General features: G+C 39.7%; 1 protein-coding gene across 6 annotated transcripts in view; it reads left to right on the top strand.

The window, feature by feature from the left end:
* The first annotated feature begins 2,279 nt into the window (after nucleotides 1-2,279).
* The window catches only part of LOC126248562 (neuropathy target esterase sws), a 228,076-nt gene continuing 205,905 nt past the window's right edge, over nucleotides 2,280-24,450 (top strand). For all 6 annotated transcript variants that reach the window (XR_007545508.1, XR_007545507.1, XM_049949654.1 and 3 more), the window contains exons 1-3: nucleotides 2,280-2,580; nucleotides 10,166-10,250; nucleotides 13,401-13,483. Coding sequence is in view for 4 of the 6 variants with exons in the window: in XM_049949654.1 (XP_049805611.1) it covers nucleotides 2,470-2,580; nucleotides 10,166-10,250; nucleotides 13,401-13,483 (279 nt within the window). In the remaining 2 variants the exon portion in view is untranslated. The remainder of the gene's footprint in view (nucleotides 2,581-10,165; nucleotides 10,251-13,400; nucleotides 13,484-24,450) is intronic.

Below are 24,450 nucleotides of genomic sequence, written 5' to 3'. Positions count from 1 at the left end.
GGGTCTGTCAGCGCCCACAACAGCAGAATTTGGGCTACCGAAAATCCTAGAACTGTCGTGGAAATTCCATTGCACGACGAGAAAGTCACGGTGTGGGTTGGATTTACCACATCTACCGTTATCGGGCCTTTTTTCTTCGAAGAAATGTGTGATTCTGGTTTTGTAACTGCTACCGTGACGGGTGAGAGTTACGTCGATATGTTACAGAATCACATCATCCCCAGTCTGGCTGATAAACACCTGCTGGAACGTACGATGTTTATGCAGGATGACGCTCCACCCCATATTGCTAGACGCGTGAAAGATCTCTTGCGCGCGTCTTTTGGTGATGATTGTGTGCTCAGCCACCACTTTCGTCATGCTTGGTCTCCCAGGTCCCCAGACCTCAGTCCGTCCGATTATTGGCTTTGGGGTTACCTGAAGTCGCAAGTGTATCGTGTTCGACCGACATCTCTAGGGATGTTGAAAGACAACATATGACGGCAATGCCTCACCATAACTCCGGACATGCTTTACAGTGCTGTTCACAACATTATTCCTCGACTATAACTATTGCTGAGGAATGATGGTGGACATATTGAGCATTTCCTGTAAAGAACATCATCTTTGCTTTGTCTTACTTTGTTATGCTAATTATTGCTATTCTGATCAGATGAAGCGCCATCTGTCGGGCATTTTTTGAACTTTTGTATTTTTTGGTTCTAATAAAACCCCATGTCATTCCAAGCATGTATGTCAATTTGTACCTCTCTATCTACATTATTCCGTGATTTATTCAGTTTTCAAATTTATACTGACTTTTTGATCGCCCGGTATCTTTCCGACGTGCGAGCGGTAAATGAGGCAGCGTGAACTGCCGGGCGGGGTAGCCGCGCGGTCATAGCAGCGTTGCACAGTTCGCGCTGCTCCCCCTGTCGTAGGTTCGAGTCCTCCCTCGGGCATGGGTGTGTGTATTGTCCTTAGCGTTTTAAGTTGGATTATGTAGTGTGTAAGCCTAGGTACCGATGACCTCAGCAGCTTGGTCCCATGGGGAAAAAGGAAGACGTGAACTATGGCGACGTTGTTACCAGGACCGACATGCTGTTATTCTCTTCTTGGTTGGCGAAGGACAAACGCCGGTGTGCATCTATCAGAGAATGAAGAATGTGTATGGGGCAACATGTCTGTCGAAAACTATCGGCGTGGAATGGTGCGCCAATAGCCGGTCGCGATTCGACACAAAGTGCAGGTCGATCTGGAGGCTAGAGCATCATCCAAGAGACACTTGAGCACCCGCTCTGTATTCCTGACCTGTCCCCATGTGATTATCACGCCTTCGTTCCCTTAAAGAAAGCCTTGAAGGGTCGACGATTCGTGTCTGAAGAGGATGTGCAGTAGGCAGTTACTGATTCTTCACGCAGCAGGACACGGTATTTTACTAAACGAGTATCTTCCAACCTGGTGCGTTGGTGGGTTGATTATCTCAATGCTCGGGGCGATTTTGCCTGATTGGCTTACCGGGTCTGGTCTGTGCGGCCTTCGAACGGAAATTTTTTGATCGCCCCTTGTATAATGTACGACGCAGTTCCTTATTTATATGTGTTTAGGCTACAGAACGATTAACAGAACGGTTATTAGTGCTTTTTCTCGTTTACGGTTACCTCTCTTGCGGAAAAAAATAATTTTTTTTATATGAAACTTAACATTCCCATTCAATGGAGAAATGGGCAGTTTTTGAACTCCCACAGTTCTGCTCTGTGTAGCAAGTCATAATATTGTTGTGAATAGTTTGCTTGTTTATTTTCTATAAATTCTTTAATCTACTTCCGTATCAAAAGTAATCATGTAATGTACTATTCCAACTCTATTCTAATACGCGGAATACGATGTGTCTGGTAGCTCTGAAACACGACTGCTCAATAAGAATACACACGAAAAGACCGGCAGTCAAACGTCACTCGTGCGATTCAGTTGTTGTCAGTTGGTGACACAAGTATCGGCGACAGTATTTCGCTCACGGTTTCTTTCATCATACACAAAACTTCAGTAGGTAGTTCTCATCTCTGCGGAAATTGTCAGTCGGCGCCTTTTATTTCGTTAATTATCAGTAAGGGCACAAAACATGTAGAATATATTTTATTTTGTACTCTATTATGTCGAATCACCGCCTTGAAAACTTTTATTTACGTATCGCCTTTGTCAATACATCGGGTACCACGGTGTGCTGTTCGCAATTCAGTATGACGTAACGTATTGCCGCCAATCGAATTCGCTGTTGATCCTCAGACTTTGCCCCCTCGTACAGTCAGCTGTTTGGTAGTGCGGGAGAAGGACGCCGTGCGCCGTGTGTCTGCGTTTCAAGTGTTAGCATGAAGTGAACTTTTCCAGGGATTTAGTAATTATCTAAAAGTCCAGATGAACGTGTGTGCTCTACAGGTACATGCGAAAGACACTAAGAAAATTTAATGACGAGGAGAGTCGACGGGCACGATGTTCAGTTTGAATATGCTGTATTTAAAAGAATACCTGTACGGATTCGGCGACTATATAGGGTTTGAAAAATGGTCCGAGACTATATCAACAGTCGTACATCGGAATCTGGTTTGTACTTCATGTTCATATGTTATGCAATGTTGACGATTACTAACAAAAATGCTCACTTCACTCACATCAATTAAATGTCACTGAGTAAAGATACTGGTACAATTTAGTTGAATTGTAAGCTTCTTCATTAAAGAGGTAGTATAATGTCCTTCCTATTCGTAAATTACTTTGATGGCGTTGAAGATATATATGTGTGAAGAAGATTGTTTTCGAGATGAAATATTTGTCTATATGTAAGGGATTATGTTTTAAAACCCAGAATCATGCCATTCAGACCTAACGCCATAAAGTGTAACTGATTAATATATGCAGACCACATCTGTGAAGCACAGTTGTTGCCGAGTTTCTGATGTAAGTTTTTATCCTGTTGTGTGACACGTAAGGTGTTTTGGCAGAGGCAGCAGATACAAATAAGCAAATCAGATGTACGCTCATAAATGTGAGTGAGTGATGACAGTTTAGTACTTTTCATCCAATATCACACACAAGAGTGAACAAAGTATTGTATTATTGATTATATGTAAAGCTGAAGTGCATGTTTGCTATAATAAAACACCCGTAATTCCTTAGGACAAGAGTGTTGCCAGTAGGATAAACAAGTTATGTTTGGAGAAGTTCAAAAAACAAACAAAACCTGCAGTTATATGTCAGGACACATGGACAGAACAGAAATTGTTGGGTACCCACTTTGTGCTTGTGATATTATTTCTAAACAAATAAAATGTTAACACAAAGGTGCCCTTCGTTATGTGATTATGTGCTCGTTTTTATTTGGCTGCCAAATGACCTGTAGAAAGCAACTCTGTGAATTGCACAAGACATTCAAGCTGATTGTTTTCATTGCACTGCCAAACATCATTTGGACATTAACTCTGTGTTCTGCACAAGATACTTGAGGTGTGAACAGTGGAACTGTTTTGAAGCATAAAGAGATTCCCCTTTCTTATAATTATTCTGTTGATGTCATGTTCACTATATCAGGACGGTTTTCATCAACTTATTGGTTAAAGTATGGTACTGGACCCACCACCCTGAAATCTTGGTTGTAGTGACACACTGATGTGTACACAGCTCGAGGTCTAGTTTAGGTTGGAAGTGACAGTTTGGTTGTGAGTTGGCAAAGCCAGTGAATGTGAAAGTCAAATAAAGTTTGTGGTAACAATTTGACCAGTAATGAAGCTTAATGTTTACATATGTGATGTATTGAAAAGGGGGGGGGTCCATTATGTAAATGTATCACACGATCCCTAAAACTCTAGGCACGCAAAACAGTTGTATTTAATTACATTGCAGTTTGTCACATGTGAAATCTGGCCTGAATTTGCCACAAAACTCAAAAGCAATTCTGTTGACAGCACAACATTCTGCAAAATTTATTATGAAAACCTATTTGGAATCTGGGGAGGTGGGGGGGGGGGGGGTGGATGTATTACTGAAATTGAGCTATGCTACAGATTATAGATCAGTCTGTCACCACAGCCAACATTTTATTTATTTATTTTTGTGGGGGGGGGGGGGCTGTGGCACTATTACTGTCACCTGGAATCCTTGATGAATTGAACAAATTCTTTATTTACAAGTACCCTGCTGTTAATGGAATGTTAAACTGTGAGAAAGAAAGGCAAAAAAATATCTGTGTAACAGGAGCAGGACTATATAAACATGACATTGATAAGTTTCTATACACAGTGTGTGATTTTGAGCTGTGCACCAGAGGATACGTATGAAACTGCAGGTTTCGTAAATATATTTTGTGCAGGGGTATGTCAGGGAAATAAATGAGTTGAAGAGGACATGATATTAGGAACAGGACCTGCAAGCTCAAGCTTTCTGACAGATGTATTCCATGTATCTTATTTGTGCCCAGCTCCAGTCTGGGCAGTTTAATTGTGGAAACCTTTGCAGGGCTGAGAAAGGTCTTAGAGCTGTGCCAGTCTCCAACATTTGCAGTATGAACCTGTTATCAGAGAAAGTTGTCATCTATTACAGGAGATTTTGGTTGGAGCTCTTTAACAGAGATCGGTGACAGAATACTCCACCAAAAGGTGGTAAGGCTAAATTTTCTCTGTACCACTGCTACCGACAAGCTGCTGTTCACATGAACAAATAGCCAAGCTAGCTAAGTGATGCAAATAACACCATCATTGATTAGGGGTGAATTGGAAGATGATTGTATTGTGTGATATAATATACTAATATAATGGTGGTGTGTGGCTGTTGCAGAAGACAAACTATTGTTGTTGGGCCAATGGCAAAGTTTGTGCAGATGGTGTATGATCATGGGCTGTGTTTTGTTTTTTGATCTTTTACTGTTAGTTTTGGTCGATAACTGAATCATATTGTGAATATGTTCTCACATTTTAGACATTGGCGTGGATGCCACACAGTAGCAACAGTTTGATAGCTAACATTTTCTCTGTATGCACATGATTATGCTTCACAAAGCAGGCTCCAGTACATTATGATATCAAGAAAATAAGATGGATGTGGTGGACAAAAAGCAAAATAATTCAGATCCTTCTAAAATGGGGACAAGTACTTCTTACCAGTATAGTTAATAGGGCAGAGAAACCCCACACACTGGCCAGTATGAATTGTATTGCAACACCTGATAATAGGAGGAAACTTTGTGCCAGAATAGGACAGGAACCCAAGACTGCTGTGAACAGGCAGCTCAGTACCTACTAAGTCATGTGGGCAGATCTGCAGCTAATCTCACACCTGCAATATATCAATGATTTTCATTTTTTAGTACCATTTTGCAGTGTTGTATAAAAGATCTACAAAATTAGAAATTTTAAAAGGAAAGCAGAGGTAAATAGAACCTGTGAGCAGAGCCATGCGAGTGCATGTACAGCTCATTTAATAAAACATTGCCCACTGAAGATAAACCTTTTATCAAATTTGTTTCTAAAGTTAGCTGCTTGTTTTTACACCTTAAAAGATTTTCATTCATGTAACATGCTGTAGCACTCAAATTGAGAGCCAGCTCCAATTGAGGGATACTTATCTTTTCATTTGTAATGTTAAGAAACTTTCCTGCTGTAACACACAGTAGCAGTGAAGGATGGGATTTCGTCCGACAACAGTGGAAGTTATTTATCCATGGAGAAGTAGGAGTGTTCTTTAAGACCTATCCCAATCTTTAACAAAATATCATTCAAAGAGTAGTATTGTGTCTTTAGTCACTTCTTGTTCTAAAGTGGAGGAGGAATTGTGCCCCATTATCCTTGCAGAAAAGAACTTGGGATGGATAGTCAGCTCTACTGTGTACTGGATTCTAGAAACCAAAATCTGAAGATCCTTGTGGTATGACTTTCTGAGCCAGGTTAATTGACGCCTACCACATCACTCTGCCTTCTCACAACCAGCCCTCCACCTGTCTACCTAAACTAGACCTTACTCTGTGCTACCAATCTGTCTGTTGCCACTACTGAGATTCGGTATTCACATTCATTGGCTTCACCTACTCATGACTGAGCTGAAGCCATTCGGCCTAGCCTCAACCTAGGGCTACACTACAGAGCAGCCTGTCAGCACAAGATACATTGGTACAAAATATTATAAATGCAAAACAAATATTGTCATTATTATGTTTGCTCAGGTATGATGTGACATACCAAGTAACATTTATATCATGGGTCAAACCCAACATCCCGTTTAGTTTGCTCCAATGTTGTTGTTGTTGTTGTTGTTGTTGTGGTCTTCAGTCCTGAGACTGGTTTGATGCAGCTCTCCATGCTACTCTATCATGTGCAAGCTTCTTCATCTCCCAGTACCTACTGCAACCTACATCCTTCTGAATCTGCATAGTGTATTGATCTCTTGGTCTCCCTCTACGATTTTTACCCTCCACGCTGCCCTCCAATGCTAAATTTGTGATCCCTTGATGCCTCAAAACATGTCCTACCAACCAATCCCTTCTTCTAGTCAAGTTGTGCCACAAACTTCTCTTCTCCCCAATCCTATTCAATACCTCCTCATTAGTTACGTGATCTACCCACCTTATCTTCAGCATTCTTCTGTAGCACCACATTTCGAAAGCTTCTATTCTCTTCTTGTCCAAACTATTTATCGTCCATGTTTCACTTCCATACATGGCTACACTCCATACAAATACTTTCAGAAACGACTTCCTGACACTTAAATCTATACTCGATGTTAACAAATTTCTCTTCTTCAGAAACGATTTCCTTGCCATTGCCAGTCTACATTTTATATCCTCTCTACTTCGACCATCATCAGTTATTTTACTCCCTAAATAGCAAAACTCCTTTACTACTTTAAGTGTCTCCTTTCCTAATCTAATCCCCTCAGCATCACCCGATTTAATTTGACTACATTCCATTATCCTCGTTTTGCTTTTGTTGATGTTTATCTTATATCCTCCTTTCAAGACACTGTCCATTCCGTTCAACTGCTCTTCCAAGTCCTTTGCTGTCTCTGACAGAATCACAATGTCATCGGCGAACCTCAAAGTTCTTACTTCTTCTCCATGAATTTTAATACCTACTCCGAATTTTTCTTTTGTTTCCTTTACTGATTGCTCAATATACAGATTGAATAACATCGGGGAGAGGCTACAACCCTGTCTCACTCCTTTCCCAACCACTGCTTCCCTTTCATGCCCCTCGACTCTTATAACTGCCACCTGCTTTCTGTACAAATTGTAAATAGCCTTTCGCTCCCTGTATTTTACCCCTGCCACCTTCAGAATTCGAAAGAGAGTATTCCAGTCAACACTGTCAAAAGCTTTCTCTAAGTCTACAAATGTTAGAAACGTAGGTTTGCCTTTTCTTAATCTTTCTTCTAAGATAAGTCGTAAGGTTAGTATTGCCTCACGTGTTCCAACATTTCTACGGAATCCAAACTGATCTTCCCCGAGGTCCGCTTCTACCAGTTTTTCCATTTGTCTGTAAAGAATTCGAGTTAGTATTTTGCAGCTGTGACTTATTAAACTGATAGTTCGGTAATTTTCACATCTGTCAACACCTGCTTTCTCTGGTATTGGAATTATTATATTCTTCTTGAAGTCTGTGGGTATTTCGCCTGTCTCGTACATCTTGCTCACCAGATGGTAGAGTTTTGTCATGACTGGCTCTCCCAAGGCCATCAGTAGTTCTAATGGAATGTTGTCTACTCCCGGGGCCTTGTTTCGACTCAGGTCTTTCAGTGCTCTGTCAAACTCTTCACGCAGTATCTTATCTCCCATTTCATCTTCATCTACATCCTCTTCCATTTCCATAATATTGTCCTCAAGTACGTCGCCCTTGTATAAACCCTCTATATACTCCTTCCACCTTTCTGCCTTCCCTTCTTTGCTTAGAACTGGGTTGCCATCTGACCTCTTGATATTCATACAAGTGGTTTTCTTCTCTCCAAAGGTCTCTTTAATTTTCCTGTAGGCGGTATCTATCTTACCCCTAGTGAGACAAGCCTCTACATCCTTACATTTGTCCTCTAGCCATCCCTGCTTAGCCATTTTGCACTTTCTGTCGATCTCATTTTTGAGACGTTTGTATTCCATTTTGCCTGCTTCATTTACTGCATTTTTATATTTTCTCCTTGCATCAATTAAATTCAATAGTTCTTCTGTTACCCAAGGATTTCTATTACCCTCGTCTTTTTACCTACTTGATCCTCTGCTGCCTTCACTACTTCATCCCTCAGAGCTACCCATTCTTCTTCTACTGTATTCCCCCATTCCTGTCAATTGTTCCCTTATGCTCTCCCTGAAACTCTCTACAACCTCTGGTTCTTTCAGTTTATCCAGGTCCCATCTCCTTAAATTCCCACCTTTTTGCAGTTTCTTCAGTTTCAATCTGCAGTTCATAACCAATAGATTGTGGTCATAATCCACATCTGCCCCTGGAAATGTCTTACAATTTAAAACCTGGTTCCTAAATCTCTGTCTTACCATTATATAATCAATCTGATACCTTTTAGTACCTCCAGGGTTCTTCCAGGTATACAACTTTCTTTAATGATTCTTGAACCAAGTGTTAGCTATGATTAAGTTATGCTCTGTGCAAAATTCTACAAGGCGGCTTCCTCTTTCATTTCTTCCCCCCAATCCATATTCACCTACTATGTTTCCTTCTCTCCCTTTTCCTACTGACGAATTCCAGTCACCCATGACTATTAAATTTTCGTCTCCCTTCACTACCTGAATAATTTCTTTTATCTCGTCATACATTTCATCAATTTCTTCATCATGTGCAGAGCTAGTTGGCATATAAACTTGTAGTACTGTAGTAGGCGTGGGCTTCGTATGTATCTTGGCCACAATAATGCGTTCACTATGCTGTTTGTAGTAGCTAACCCGCACTCCTATTTTTTTATTCATTATTAAACCTACTCCTGCATTACCCCTATTTGATTTTGTATTTATAACCCTGTAATCACCTGACCAAAAGTCTTGTTCCTGCTGCCACCGAACTTCACTAATTCCCACTATATCTAACTTTAACCTATCCATTTCCCTTTTTAAATTTTCTAACCTACCTGCCCGATTAAGGGATCTGACATTCCACGCTCCGATCCGTAGAATGCCAGTTTTCTTTCTCCTGATAACGACGTCCTCTTGAGTAGTACCCGCCCGTAGATCCAAATGAGTTTGCTCCAACTGATCCACATTTGAGGCCTACTGATGACAGTGCTATTGATGAGATACACGAGTGATGTGTCATCACAGTTCAGGTGAAGACAGTCTAGTAAGAGATTATTATGGGTCATCAACAACAAAGATTACTGTACAGGAAAGCTACTGATTTCAGATATGAGCATTTTATTGGTGACAGTGATTTAACTACATTAGAAATGGTTACGGATACTGCAATGCCTGTTATGATTCAAACGTTTCTGTTTAACTCTGTCATTTGTCTTATCCTCGAAGGCTGATTTTATATTTTGATGTCACTCATTTTAAGCTTTTCTTTCCAATGTTCCATTTTTATGAATGCGGTTCAAGGGGAGGGTTTTAGAAATTGGCTTGTTTTTCTCATTATTCTTGACTTCTTAAAGTAATTCACTTATCATTAATTTTAGGGGGTTAGTTATACTGTTGTTTTGCTGTCCTAAGCTTATAACTTAGGACAGCAAGGCAATGTACTACAATAATAATTGTCACCATCTGCAGTTTCATCAAATCTGAGAAATTTCTCTTTGTGATGGTACAATCGTATCGGCCCTGGAGTGTCGGGACATTTGCTACTTTTCTGCCTTCTCAAAATTAATTAATTTTGTAGTGTGTCATTTTCTGGGCTGTGTTTTCATCTTCAAACAGTTAACTAATGTTCAGGGGACCTGTCCCAGTTCTGATGAAGATCCAGAGCTCGGTCCAGAGACGAATTCATGCTTCCACTCCAGTTCGTGTAGCCTATGTGTAATTCACGACATGGAGAACATAGGATTAGATTAGAACAGATTAGATTAGATTACCTTAGATCAGATTATGGATTGCATTGTCTTGTAGTATCTAGTGAATTGTCAGTTTATTTAGATAATTTGTTACCGCCTAGACAAGAAAATTTTCTCAGATCGTCTTATGGAATCTCTAATGCTGTTGGGTTGTGTGTTTCAGTTCATGTTCCAAGTGGTAACTGTCCTGCTCATTCTCTATGCAATTCAGATAATTCTAAACTATGTTCGAGACTGGAGCAACAAGGGTAAGTGTGTGTGTTTTATTGCAATGCATTCTTACAGTGGTTACTCTCTTTCCATTTTTGAGTTGTGGTTGTATAGTGTGTGTTAAAACCATTTCCTTTACTTCTCTTTTGAATAACAGGGTGTCATTAGAGAGAGAGTGCACAAAACCAGTTTTGGTAATATTAAATGTTTATGTACAAAAAGTTCTTCTTTGAATACTCAGATAATTATGGCACACATGCAGAATGTTTTGACAACAGAGAAACTTGTCACCCATCACACTGTTCCCCTGATGCTTGGATGCTGGCTGTTTGTGTGTGAACGTTTTGCACTGGACATATTCCTGAAAAACTAAAGAATTAAATTAACTTTCACTTTAAAGCATTGCAAATAATAGTTGTGTTTACCTAGGCCGTATTTCAAATTTTTTGAAAAGGATGATAATAGTGATGATATTTTGAGGTAATTTTACAATTACTAATGGGTATGCTAAAAACAGATTTGAGAAGAAAATGAAAATGGGGAACATAGAAATAGTCTGACTAACAAAATTGCTGATGGAAATTACTGTAGCTGTAGGCAGGAAAATTGTTTAGAAGGGAAGTAGTGAAGTAGTAGAAAAGAATTTTACAACTTAGATAACTATGCTAACATAGATTAATATTTTTAAGAATAAGAAATTAAATATTGTAGAACCCATGTTGGTACTGTCTGCCAAACTGCAGATATTTTTCTTTAACTGACAATTAATTTGTTACACCTGAAAAGAAAAAGTTTATTTGGTAAAATCGCACCTCTCTTACTGAGAGCTTTTGTTCCAGTGGGTTTGTGGTAGATGTGGTTACTCATTTTGTAGTGTATGAATTTTTTGATGTTCTTAACGTATCTGTGTTTCATCTTTCATTAGCAGATGTCCTAAACAGATTTTGTATCATGAGTTTCTCTTCAAAACGTTAATATTTTATGTTATCTCACAATTGTGCGGGTTTCATCATCACTCTGTTGTGCAGTTTATTCTAGAGGTTAGCCTAAATCCAAAGTGGTGATGCAGCAGTTAAGACAAGAGAGTCAGAATACCTTTCTGGATGTCTTGAGTTAGATTTCCATACTTTCTCTAAATGAGGAAATGTGTGTGAAATTTTATGGGACTTAACTGCTAAGGTCATCAGTCCCTAAGCTTACACACTACTTAACCTAAATTATCCTAAGGACGAACACACACACACCCATGCCCGAGGGAGGACTCGAACCTCCGCTGGGACCACCCACACAGTCCATGACTGCAGCGCCTTAGACCGCTCGGCTAATCCCGTGCGACTTTCCCTAAATGACTTATATGATTATTATGATATTTCCTTACACAGACAATTGCTGATTCATACCTGTAATGCTTTTCTAGATCAACCATTGGTGTCTAATGTCCTTGATGATTTAATTCTTAATGTTCCTTTGTTAAAACCATTTCCTTTACGTCTCTTTTGAATAACAGAGTGTCATTAGAGATAGTGCACAAAACCAGTTGGGGGAAGGAAATTGAAAGGAACTATCATGACATTTGATTTAATCAATTTAGTGAAACCATGGAACACCTAAATCTGGATGGCCCCAAATGTAATTTAATAAGGTCCTCCAAAATGGAAGTCCAGTTCTCAACCATTGCACCACCTTTCTCATTAATTCTCTTTGATGCAAACAGTATCAAATTTTTATGTGTAAACACAGTTTCACCAAACTGTCATGGTGATAAGGAAATGTTAACATCCTTTACAACATCTGGTTGAACACTATCATAACATATCCTTTTGTTGTTCAGAAAGGAATATGATGTCAATGGGGGGGGGGGGGTGATATTTACTCAACCTTTACCCTTATTTCAGTTGCATGTGGTAATCAGCTAATACTAAACAGCGAGCATCTCATAGAACTCAAATAATGATGGTTGAGAATGGGTTTCGTGAGTCTGGGTTCCCGAGTTTGTGTCTGATGAGTGTTCTTATGTTCTATTTCTTTGAAGAAAATGACTTTGTGACTCAGAATCTGATCTTTGCATGTTTTACTATTTCCTATTACTTTTTTCCCACTTATTTAATGAGCAGTTGCTTTCACTGACCTGTGTAGTTTTTCTCACTGCCACTCAGTAGTCTCCAATAACAACTCATATGCATATAAAAACAGCAGTCACAATATAATATCTGAAATCTTGTGCACTTCGTAAAAATTTTATCCAAATTCTTAAACTGCTGTAAAATTCCATTAATGGGTTCAGTATCATCATGATATCCTCTGGCAATTTCTCTTTACCTCATATTTGTTTGTGTATTTTTGTTGTTCTTACCCATAAGACATTAGGCAGATGAAATATGAGGAAGTTGTGATTATGACTCACAGAGTCATATATATTAATGTGGTTATGGAAAGACTGGTGAAATGTAAATTAAGGAAGGGGTAAAAGTAACAACTCATCATATATTTGAGATGTTCAGTAACTGATATGCACATAACATTGTCAGTCTCATTTCAGTGCCTATCAATGACTCAGCACCTCAATTATATGGTGAGTTGTTGCATTTACTATTTCCATTATTTGCAGTCACAATTTACAGTGAAGTAAGTGTAAACTGCCACAAAAATCACATCCAGATGTTAGTATTCTATAGGATGGCTGGACAAGAGAAAATATAAAAAAAATTCACTGCTGTTCATCCTGTAAACATTTGTTGTTGTAGTGTAGTTTTCTGTTTTCATTATATTTAGTTTGCAAGTTGTTATGAATTTTTGTTCTTGCATATTTCTTGATATATGTGAGCTCTTTGAGAGATACCATAACAGAATATGTGTTTTAAGAGGAAGGTACTACACAATATATTATACACACAGTCTTAAACACCGAGCGAGGTGGCGCAGTGGTTAGCACACTAGACTTGCATTTGGGAGGACGACAGTTCATTCCCGCGTCCGGCCATCCTGACTTAGGTTTTCCGTGATTTCCCTAAATTGCTCCAGGCAAATGCTGGGATGGTTCCTTCGAAAGGGCACGGTCGACTTCCTTCTCCATCCTTCCCTAATCCGATGAGACCGATGACATTGCTGTTTGGTCTCCTCCCCAAAACAACCCTGAAACTTATTTGATTTTTCAACTGTCACTTATTAAAATAACTCTTTGTTTGCAGATTTGCCAGAGGCAAGACGGTCTGGAAAGCGCTTCAGGAAAAGGGACAAGATGATGTACTACGGCAGGAAAATTATGAGAAAGGTCAGATGATTTTCCACAGAATAAATAACACTTTCCCCATGTTACTGTTTGATACTGAGCTATAAGAGCACTTTGTAAAAACTTTCAATTCATCGAGTACCTTTGCCTTTCAGCATGATTGTGAAAAACTTTATACTCAGAAGTCAGTACAGTCAGTCAGTACAGTCAGTCAGTACAGTCAGTCAGTACAGTCAGTCAGTACAGTCAGTCAGTACAGTCAGTCAGTACAGTCAGTCAGTCAGTACAGTCAGTCAGTACAGTCAGTCAGTACAGTCAGTCAGTACAGTCAGTCAGTACAGTCAGTCAGTACAGTCAGTCAGTACAGTCAGTCAGTACAGTCAGTCAGTACAGTCAGTCAGTACAGTCAGTCAGTACAGTCAGTCAGTACAGTCAGTCAGTACAGTCAGTCAGTACAGTCAGTCAGTACAGTCAGTCAGTACAGTCAGTCAGTACAGTCAGTCAGTACAGTCAGTCAGTACAGTCAGTCAGTACAGTCAGTCAGTACAGTCAGTCAGTACAGTCAGTCAGTACAGTCAGTCAGTACAGTCAGTCAGTACAGTCAGTCAGTACAGTCAGTCAGTACAGTCAGTCAGTACAGTCAGTCAGTACAGTCAGTCAGTACAGTCAGTCAGTACAGTCAGTCAGTACAGTCAGTCAGTACAGTCAGTCAGTACAGTCAGTCAGTACAGTCAGTCAGTACAGTCAGTCAGTACAGTCAGTCAGTACAGTCAGTCAGTACAGTCAGTCAGTACAGTCAGTCAGTACAGTCAGTCAGTACAGTCAGTCAGTACAGTCAGTCAGTACAGTCAGTCAGTACAGTCAGTCAGTACAGTCAGTCAGTACAGTCAGTCAGTACAGTCAGTCAGTACAGTCAGTCAGTACAGTCAGTCAGTACAGTCAGTCAGTACAGTCAGTCAGTACAGTCAGTCAGTACAGTCAGTCAGTACAGTCAGTCAGTACAGTCAGTCAGTACAGTCAGTCAGTACAGTCAGTCAGTACAGTCAGTCAGTACAGTCAGTCAGTACAGTCAGTCAGTACAGTCAGTCAGTACAGTCAGTCAGTACAGTCAGTCAGTACAGTCAGTCAGTACAGTCAGTCAGTACAGTCAGTCAGTACAGTCAGTCAGTACAGTCAGTCAGTACAGTCAGTCAGTACAGTCAGTCAGTCAGTCAGTACAGTCAGTCAGTCAGTACAGTCAGTCAGTCAGTACAGTCAGTCAGTCAGTACAGTCAGTCAGTCAGTACAGTCAGTCAGTCAGTACAGTCAGTCAGTCAGTACAGTCAGTCAGTCAGTACAGTCAGTCAGTCAGTACAGTCAGTCAGTCAGTACAGTCAGTCAGTCAGTACAGTCAGTCAGTCAGTACAGTCAGTCAGTCAGTACAGTCAGTCAGTCAGTACAGTCAGTCAGTCAGTACAGTCAGTCAGTCAGTACAGTCAGTCAGTCAGTACAGTCAGTCAGTCAGTACAGTCAGTCAGTCAGTACAGTCAGTCAGTCAGTCAGTACAGTCAGTCAGTCAGTACAGTCAGTCAGTCAGTACAGTCAGTCAGTCAGTACAGTCAGTCAGTCAGTACAGTCAGTCAGTCAGTACAGTCAGTCAGTCAGTACAGTCAGTCAGTCAGTACAGTCAGTCAGTCAGTACAGTCAGTCAGTCAGTACAGTCAGTCAGTCAGTCAGTCAGTACAGTCAGTCAGTCAGTACAGTCAGTCAGTCAGTACAGTCAGTCAGTCAGTCAGTCAGTACAGTCAGTCAGTCAGTACAGTCAGTCAGTACAGTCAGTCAGTACAGTCAGTCAGTCAGTACAGTCAGTCAGTCAGTACAGTCAGTCAGTCAGTACAGTCAGTCAGTCAGTACAGTCAGTCAGTACAGTCAGTCAGTCAGTACAGTCAGTACAGTCAGTCAGTACAGTCAGTCAGTCAGTCAGTCAGTCAGTCAGTCAGTCAGTCAGTCAGTCAGTCAGTCAGTCAGTCAGTCAGTCAGTCAGTCAGTCAGTCAGTCAGTCAGTCAGTCAGTCAGTACAGTCAGTCAGTCAGTCAGTCAGTCAGTACAGTCAGTCAGTACAGTCAGTCAGTACAGTCAGTCAGTCCAGTCAGTCAGTCCAGTCAGTCAGTCAGTCAGTCAGTACAGTCAGTCAGTACAGTCAGTCAGTACAGTCAGTCAGTACAGTCAGTCAGTACAGTCAGTCAGTACAGTCAGTCAGTCAGTACAGTCAGTCAGTCAGTACAGTCAGTCAGTCAGTACAGTCAGTCAGTCAGTACAGTCAGTCAGTCAGTACAGTCAGTCAGTACAGTCAGTCAGTCCAGTCAGTCAGTCAGTCAGTCAGTCAGTCAGTCAGTCAGTCAGTCAGTCAGTCAGTCAGTCAGTCAGTCAGTCAGTCAGTCAGTCAGTCAGTCAGTCAGTCAGTCAGTCAGTCAGTCAGTCAGTCAGTCAGTCAGTCAGTCAGTCAGTCAGTCAGTCAGTCAGTCAGTACAGTCAGTCTCTGTCCTGTGTTTTATGGGCAGTGCAGCAACCATGAACAGCTTTCTTGGCAAATTCTTAGTTAATGAATTTTTCATTGTCTTTCTCTGCTTTGTGTGCTAGGAAGTGTGCATATATTCGTTGTGTGGGGTGACCACCTTGTTGGATGCTTTTGCCATGTAGCGTTGTAGAAGGTGTATCAAAATTATGTTCATGATTTCAGAAATTTGAAATTAAATAAGAAAGTGCATTATAATAATGCCAGTATTGGTGTACAGGGAGACTCATTTTTTTTTCCTTTACAAATGTTCAATTTGTACACCACATATCACATGGCTTACATCGAACTGACAAAAACTGTCTGAATCCAATTAGCTGCAACAATTTATGACTGTTGGGTTTACACTTCCCGTGTGACAGCAGCAACTGAAAACTTTCACGAGCCACTGTGTTTGTCCATTCATTGGTAGCATATGTAGCAGGAGCAGTGAAAAAGAGATCTGGCCACAAGCAGAGTGTTTATAGCTATCAGTGCTCTTGATGTTTGTATAAATTGCATAATTTCTAGATCCAATTTTTAGTAGGTCCATTAGCTGATACTTCAGAAATGCTGTAATTGTTTAAAAACTGAGTTGCATTTGTAAGTGAAACTTTGACACTCGATGATATAGCCTAGAACTTAGTATACTACAGAAGACAGTTTGGTAGCTGTTATTGAAATGTCTGACAATGAAGAACCAGGAACACAATTTTTTCTCATCCTATATTTATGTTACGCTGAAGATGGGAGTTGATCGGGTAGCACCTGAGTATGTATTAAGGACCTTAACTATGGGGAGCAGTTCAAATGCATTTAACTCTTTAACTGCTAGTGAAATATATATCCACGCGCAGTCATCATACCTCTAGTGCTAACAATGTATATATTCGATAGGAGCTGAGTGTGCCACTAGAGCTAATGCCAAATATATGTATTTTGTGGTTTTCTTAATAAATGATAGTGACGTAATACTCTGTTGTAACTCTACAGGTAGTTTGTGGGATTACTAATTGTTCCTCCATGTGACTCACATGGCAGGAGCTGCAGTTTGTCGATCTTGTGGCCTGCTGTGTATTGTTCCATTGTATTTGAAAATGTGTGTGTGTGTTGTCTGAGGAGGAAATAGGATATATTCTCACAGAAAGTTGTAGTGAGAGTTAGTTTTGTCACTCTTTGTCTGAAACTGAGTACGCTGTGCCTCTTCATTCTTGTCCTCCGATGCCTTAGGGGCTGGAAAGCTGCTTTTCTCATTGCGTAACTTCATCTTCTAGAAGTGCTACTGACAGTGATAATAGAGATTAAGATAACGTGCCCCAGTGAAGAAAGGCAACTTTGTGGAAAAATTTCATGGTACAGAAAAGAGCTGAAACTCAGGGTTTACAATTTTGACACAGCACATTCAGATGTGACTCCTATAATTCTGGAAAACCCTTGTGCATTACAAGTTTATCAGACATCTTTGCAGAGAAATTAGTCTCAATTATTGTAGATAAGATTAACAGATCCTGCGTGGTGCAAAGTACTTCTATTTATGAGAGAAGCTGTTTGAGGGGCTGGAAAGATATGTATATAGCAGAAATGTATTGTTTCCTGGCAGTAACTCATCTCAAGTCGACAACTGAAATCTTGAAATGTTCTGGATATTGATCTAATGATCCTCTCTCATATCTCCAATTTCTGGTGAAATAATGTAACATGACAGATATGTATGGTTACACCGAATGCTGCATTTTTGCAATAACAGTGTTCACACTCAAGATTATAAGCTGTACAAAATAATATCAGAAAAAGCTCATCCATTATGGATGTTTAAGATCAGTTGTTTCTTGCCTGAGAGGGTTAGTTCAGAAGAGCACTCACTAGATTCCAGAAAGCTTGTATTGTTCAAGGAATGCTTGGCTTACAAACAGTACATTCCATCTAAAAGATGACTTTTAGTATAAAAATATTTGTTCAGTGTGAGTGTGAAATAGAATTTATGCTTGACTTTCTAGTTTTTAATGGTGCAAAGTGTGACATCGTAGTCAGTGAAGACTATTTGGGAATTACTGGCAATATTGTGACAACACTATAGGAACCTTATTTGGGGAGAGGGCACATACCATATGTGAATTGTTTTCATGAAAGAGGAACAAATGCTGTAGTTACAGTTCACATGAACATGGAAGGTGTGCTAAAATTTGAAGCCAAAATGCAAAGAGGGGAGAGAGAATTTGGGTCGACAGACACTGTGATGGCTTTGAATAAGAGAGATGATTTGTGTGTTGAAGACATGGCATACCGCTGAAATGAAATCAGCAGGGAAAGTAGACAACAAAACTAGTACTGAAAAATTTAAACCACAATGTGCATTGGATTACAGCAGTGGACAAATGCAGCATGCTACTTAGCTCAGTGGAATGAGTTCACAAAACACATAAATGGTACAAAAAACTGTTTTTTTTTCTTATTACTTAGGCATGTGTGTGTTAAAGTCCCACATTTTTTACAAGGTTTGCACTGGAAAGAATACTTCAGTTATCAAATTTCATGTCAGCCTCATTAGAGTGATTTTAGAGACATGCCATCAAGAAATGAAAATACCAGAAGATTGTTGATCAGGCAAGGAAAATAAAGTGTGGCTTTGAGAAAGACACTTTCCAAGCAACAGTGAACTGTCAGTGAAACAATGTGGACTTGTAAAGAGATTCATCATATGCAGCAAGAACAAATAATAAAAGAAACTGCGTTACTCTAAACAGTATGATGTGGGGCTGTGTGCTGTATCTTGTTTTGAAATATATCACACAAAAGCTCTTTCTGAAATGTTCCTCTTTGTAATATTATCTAGTTTTCAGAAATTCAGCAATAAAGAATATAAAGATTGCACTTTATTTTAAGAGCTCATTGGTGAGAATAAATACAATGCGCAGCATGGTAGGCACTGCCACATGGAGTGGTCCAACTGTACATGGATGTGTGCACTGTTGTGGCACACTCTGCATGAATTGGTTTTAAGTAATTCCTTGCATTTCTGACACAGACAGTGGGAACAAAATGTGGTTTTTGCACTACTGTCTGATCTGAGCTAGTGCTCTAATCCTTTATGAACTTGTTATTGGCAAAGCATTAGTGTTACTGTGTTCACTCAACTCTTTCTTTCTTGTGGACATTTTTTTTTTCTTTCTTCATGCATGCTATACAGATTCTCATTTAGTCTATGTGAATCCAGTTGCTTTTAAGAGGAGAACATGTAAAACTGATTGTGTAGATATCTTTGAGTCCCCTTTGAAATCAGTCAGGCTGTTCAAATCAAGCTGTAGCTTAAATATTTATTGATGCGATCATGTATAGTGAACAGCCAAACAGGTGAAATGTGCAGAATACTTAGCTAAACCCTTGTATCAAATTTCAGAGGTGATTTTTAGTTTCTGAAGTGCAAGTGTTGGGTACATTCTCCATTATATTGTGGCTCACCCTGAAAACTTACTGGGAAAAATGGTTATTTTTATGGGACTTACTTATTTCATTAGCGTGTTTTCATGTTTATGTAGTTATGTTACTGGAGACAGTGGAATGCAGGTTTCAGACTACAACAAAATTCTGTTATCTAAATGGTACATAGTCTTGTAGTTTGCATACTATTTATAGAAATACTTAAGGCACGGAAAATGACACTCTTTCTATAGATTACAGAACATCTTAGGACTACCAGGTTAAGGTCAAATAATTTGTTTGAGATGGGTTTGAAACAAAGGATCCCCCCCCATTGTTGCAAGATAAGAGATTACTTCTGAACTGTTCACATGTGTGAACAATAATAGTGACCTGCCGCTAGACCGATTACGTCTGTAAATCACGTACTGATCCATTACATTCTGTCTCTTGTCTTAGTTGTCACGAACTGGAATTGACAAACTTCTGCTGTCTTGTTCTTAGAGACATCATCTGTAAAATTGTTGGGTGCATGCGACTGTTCTTGTTTCTTAGCTTTGTGTGTAGTGGTCACAGCTTTCTGGTGATCAATTGGTGCACTATAATCATTCTGAGCTTCAGTTGTATGGTATGGCTTCATATGAGGAATGTAGGTGATGTGTGACATTTTTATTCATTTTTGAATGGTATGTCTCATCAACATCATAATGTAAGTGTAATTGTATAATTATACCGCTACAAAGTACAGCCCAGAACTATTTCAGTAGTTTCTCCAACAGGCTAACTATAAGGTGGGAGCTCAGATCAAAATGAGATCATGAGGCTGATAATTTATTGAAAATATGCCTCAGATTGATGACACTCCATTTGAGTTTGTTGTTTTCATAGTGAAGCTAACTTTGAGACTCCTAAGTTCATGTAATTAGTCAGTGTACATAATTGTTGTTTGCATTGCCTTCAGGATCAAATTCAATTCAATGTTTGTGCATTAAGAGTAGTACTTGTGTGGGATCTTAGTTGACATGCTTGTAGGTGAGCAACATGAACGGCAACATCATATCTCATCTACTTTAATTGGCATTTATGTGAGCATAATCGGTTGTTGTCAGAAGACCACGAATTTCAGATTGACAGGTAGTATGTGACACAAACTTGTCTGAACCATTTTTAATGACCTTGGGTAGTCAGTGTTTCAGCAAAATAATGTTCACAACAAATCTGACAGAATTTGAAGCCTACAATGTTCCTTGTGCTTCTGTTATTCTGTGTCAGGTTTAATGGACTTTACAGATTGTAGTCCACGGGTCATTTGGCAGAAATAATATGGGGTATCCTTGTGGTTGCTGAGAACTGACCCACTCCCACCCCCCTCCTCAGACACTTTCAGTAAGCTACCATGCAGCGCAGAATGCTGCCAGAGTTGTTCAGTGAAATCTCTTACAGAATATTGTAATCATCAGGATCCCTAGATGGCTAACTGTGGGTGCATTATTTAGTATTCTGTAGAACTTATGTATGCACGTGTTGAGGAATGACAGGTAGCCACTTCTTTCCCAGTGTTACTACAGTTTTCTTCTGTTTGTGAATTGAGATAAGAAAGTGATTGATAGTTGAGTGCAGTTGCACATAGGAAGGGGCAGTGTGCATGTGGTTAGTGCTAACCAGCAATGTTGCTGTGACATCATCAGCAGTGTGGTTCTGTAATTGAATACACTTAGATGCTCTCACATAATGTGTAATATTGAGTTATCTTTGTGGTATCATAATAACCTTAACACTTTCAGGAAGGCCCTCAGTGAATATTATGAGACTTGAATCTCATTGTTTGTATGTTTCAGCAAAAAGAAACTGGTTTGTACTTCCATGTTTAAGTGGCATATTTTGTGCAGAAAGCGTGCCTAAACAGATCTCAACACTTCATCTATATTCAACAAATAATGATATTAAAATAAAATTAATTGCATTAAGTATATGTTGTTCATAATAGTCCACAGAAAGCAAAAGAGAATACAAAAGTCTCAGTGATGGAAAAAGTGGGAGAAGTGTCTTCGTATAATATTACCAGAAGCATCTGTGCTCCAGAGGAGTTACTACAAAATATATCTGTTCTCCATGTTAGGAGCGACCTAAGCCTATGCTGGTAGTAGCTGTAAAATGCCTTCGGGAGTAGCAGCCTCATCGTCAAATAGCCTACATATGGAATGGTGCTCCAAAACCAGCCTCAGAAAAGATTAGGGCATATCCTGTAGGTGACATGCAATTCTTGGGGAGTTCTGAGAAGTGGGTGAGTAGTTACCAACATATTGAAAGTGGGCATCATTAATGTGAGGACCCTGACTTGGGACGGCAGAAGAGCTGATAGACTTTGTGGAGATGGAAAATGTAGAAATGTTCAGGCTTAGTGAAGTCACGTGGAAGGGTAGAGGGAGGAGGAAAATGAGGAAAGAATACACAATTTATTGGAGTGGCAGACAAGAGGTCAAAAATGGATTTTGTGTAATAGTAAAATGAACCCCAGAGGAATACATGGAAGCAGTAAACAAGTGACAGGGTGAAGAAGATTCGGCTGAGTAAAAGTAATGGAGTGAAGAACTGTATTCAAGTACACACACCACAGACAGTAAATATAGGGGAGAACATCAAGGAGTTCCTAGTGAAATTATTAATGTGAAAGTGATAGTGATGGGTAACGTAAATGCACAGATGGGAAAGGAAAGCCTAGGGAAGGAAGGGTTAATCGGTCCATACAGATATGGGAAAAAATGAGGAAGGAGAGAAATTGATTGATTTTTTGTGAAAGAAATGGGTTGATTGTGGGTAACAAATATGCTTCAGGAAGAAAAATAGCCAAAAGATAACAAGATATTGGGGGGGGGGAGGAGGAGGGGGGGGGGGCCAAAAATGGTCATTGACTACTTCCCGGTTGAAAACTAAAATTTTAGACAGCTGATGGATGGAACTGCACTACCATGAGAAGCTTTTGATGGAGACCATCAAGTAGTGGTAGCAGAGATGAAGACGAGTAAAATGGAAGGAATACAGATAGAACGGAAGAAGAAAGTAAAGCTGTGGAAACTGTAAGATAGGAAGGTACGAGAAAAGTTCAGGGAATTAATTAAGCTTAAAACCCCAGGCACTGAATGTGAAAGTGTGGAAGAGGAATAGGATAAGATAAGTTCAAAGAGACATTTTTAAGCCATGCAGAGAAAACCTGTGGCAGTATGACTGCTGGAAGGGTGAAGGATGAGGAGACACCGTGGAGGAATGAGCATATGATGGAAGCAGTAAAAGAAAGGAAGAAAGCATGGCGTGAATGGAACAGAGATAGAAAGTAACAGGAAATACCAGGAAAGTAACAAGAAGTGTAAGAAAGTGTTAGTGGGAGAAAAGAGGAAAAGCTGGAAGGAATTCACACACGAGGTGGAAAAGTATGTGACTGTGGGTAAAAGGATGCAATATGGAATTACAAGGAGTAAGGGGAAGGAAGGCATTTCACAAAGCTATTGAAAGGGGAAAATGGAGAGCTAGTAATGCAACCAAGGAAAGTAAGGAAAAGATGTGAAAACAGTGGAGGGGATTCTGGAAAGAAGATTGAGGGAAAAGTGGAAGATTAGTTAGAAGAGGAGCAGTTATGGCTTTCAACATGGTAGATCAACAGTGGATCCAACCTTTAGCATGAGAGAGTTGATGAAAAGGCATTGGGAGTATGGGAAAGAGCTGGCGATGACATTTCTTGACCTAGTGAAATCTTATGATAGTGTCCCCAGAAGAAAATATATTGGAAACATTGGAGAGAAAGGGAGTCTGAAAACAAACAACTGAAATTCTTCAAGCAGTGTATATCATAAGCTTCAGCTGTGTCCATACCCAAGTTGGAAGAACTGAAGAACAAATAGGCATCTTAAATGAAAAGATCGAGAGGAAAAGATCAAGAGATGTGGAATGAGATTGTGTATTGAGAAAAGCAAGACTGTGTGGTAACCAGAGGAGACAAAGAAGACATGGTGCAAATTAACATTAAAGGACAGAATATTGAAATTGTAGATAACTTTAAATATCTTGGCAGTGTGATAATGAAAAACTCAAGAGCAGAGGAAGGTTTTAGCAAAAAGGTAGAACAAAGCAGTGCATTTTACCAGTGTGTGAGGGGCGTAGCCTGGAGAAGGGTGGGCTGATGAAGTGTAAGGAACCATTGTACCAGGCATATGTTACACCAGTACTGACATTTGCATTAGAGAATGGGAAAATAACACAAAGAGGGAGAGTACAATCCAAGCAAGTGAACTGAAATATTTAAGAAGTATGTTAAGGAAAATTATGAGAGACAGAGTGAGAAATAAAGATGTTACAAATGAAATTGGGATAGAAAATCCGAATGAGAGAGTTGAGAATGAAAGGTTAAAATGGTGTGGACATGTAAAGAGAATGGAAGATGGTAGAATACCAAAATGAATGATGCAGCCCAGGTTTGAGGGCAAAATGGCGACCTAGAGCAAGATGGACTGACTCAGACAAGTTTAAGAAGAATGAATCTGGACTGTAACAAAATAATTATAGAAGGAGACTGGTGGAAAGACAGAGGAAAGTGGAAAGGTACCATAAATGTCTTAAACTTGGCCTTAGGCTGGATGAAGGGGAAATGATGATGATGATGATGATGATGATGATGATTAGTCCACATATAACACACTTGGGCACAAGAGTGGATATTAGTGACATATAAAACACCTGACAAGAAGAGTGGTTATTAACAACAGGATGAGAAATTTTATGGAAACACAATAGAAGCATGTCACTCAAAATATAAAAAAACACATCATGGTTGCAAACACTGAAAAACATAAGAATTTTCAGCTGTGGGTAGACTCCACTCAGTTAAGAGTCTATTCCTTCTTTGACACTGCTGTTGTCTGTGCTGTGGTCCTTGTCAGAGTAATTGTAATTTTTCTGTCTGCTAAATAAACATCTAATCTGTAAACAAATCCATTTCATCAGGAGCAGAACACTGGGTAAAAGGCAATGGTAGCTCATGCAACATAATATACTGGACTCAATCACG

This window comes from Schistocerca nitens, chromosome 3 (assembly GCF_023898315.1).
Source record: "Schistocerca nitens isolate TAMUIC-IGC-003100 chromosome 3, iqSchNite1.1, whole genome shotgun sequence".
NCBI classification, from domain to species: domain Eukaryota; kingdom Metazoa; phylum Arthropoda; class Insecta; order Orthoptera; family Acrididae; genus Schistocerca; species Schistocerca nitens.
This window is presented reverse-complemented; position numbering and strand designations above follow the sequence as displayed.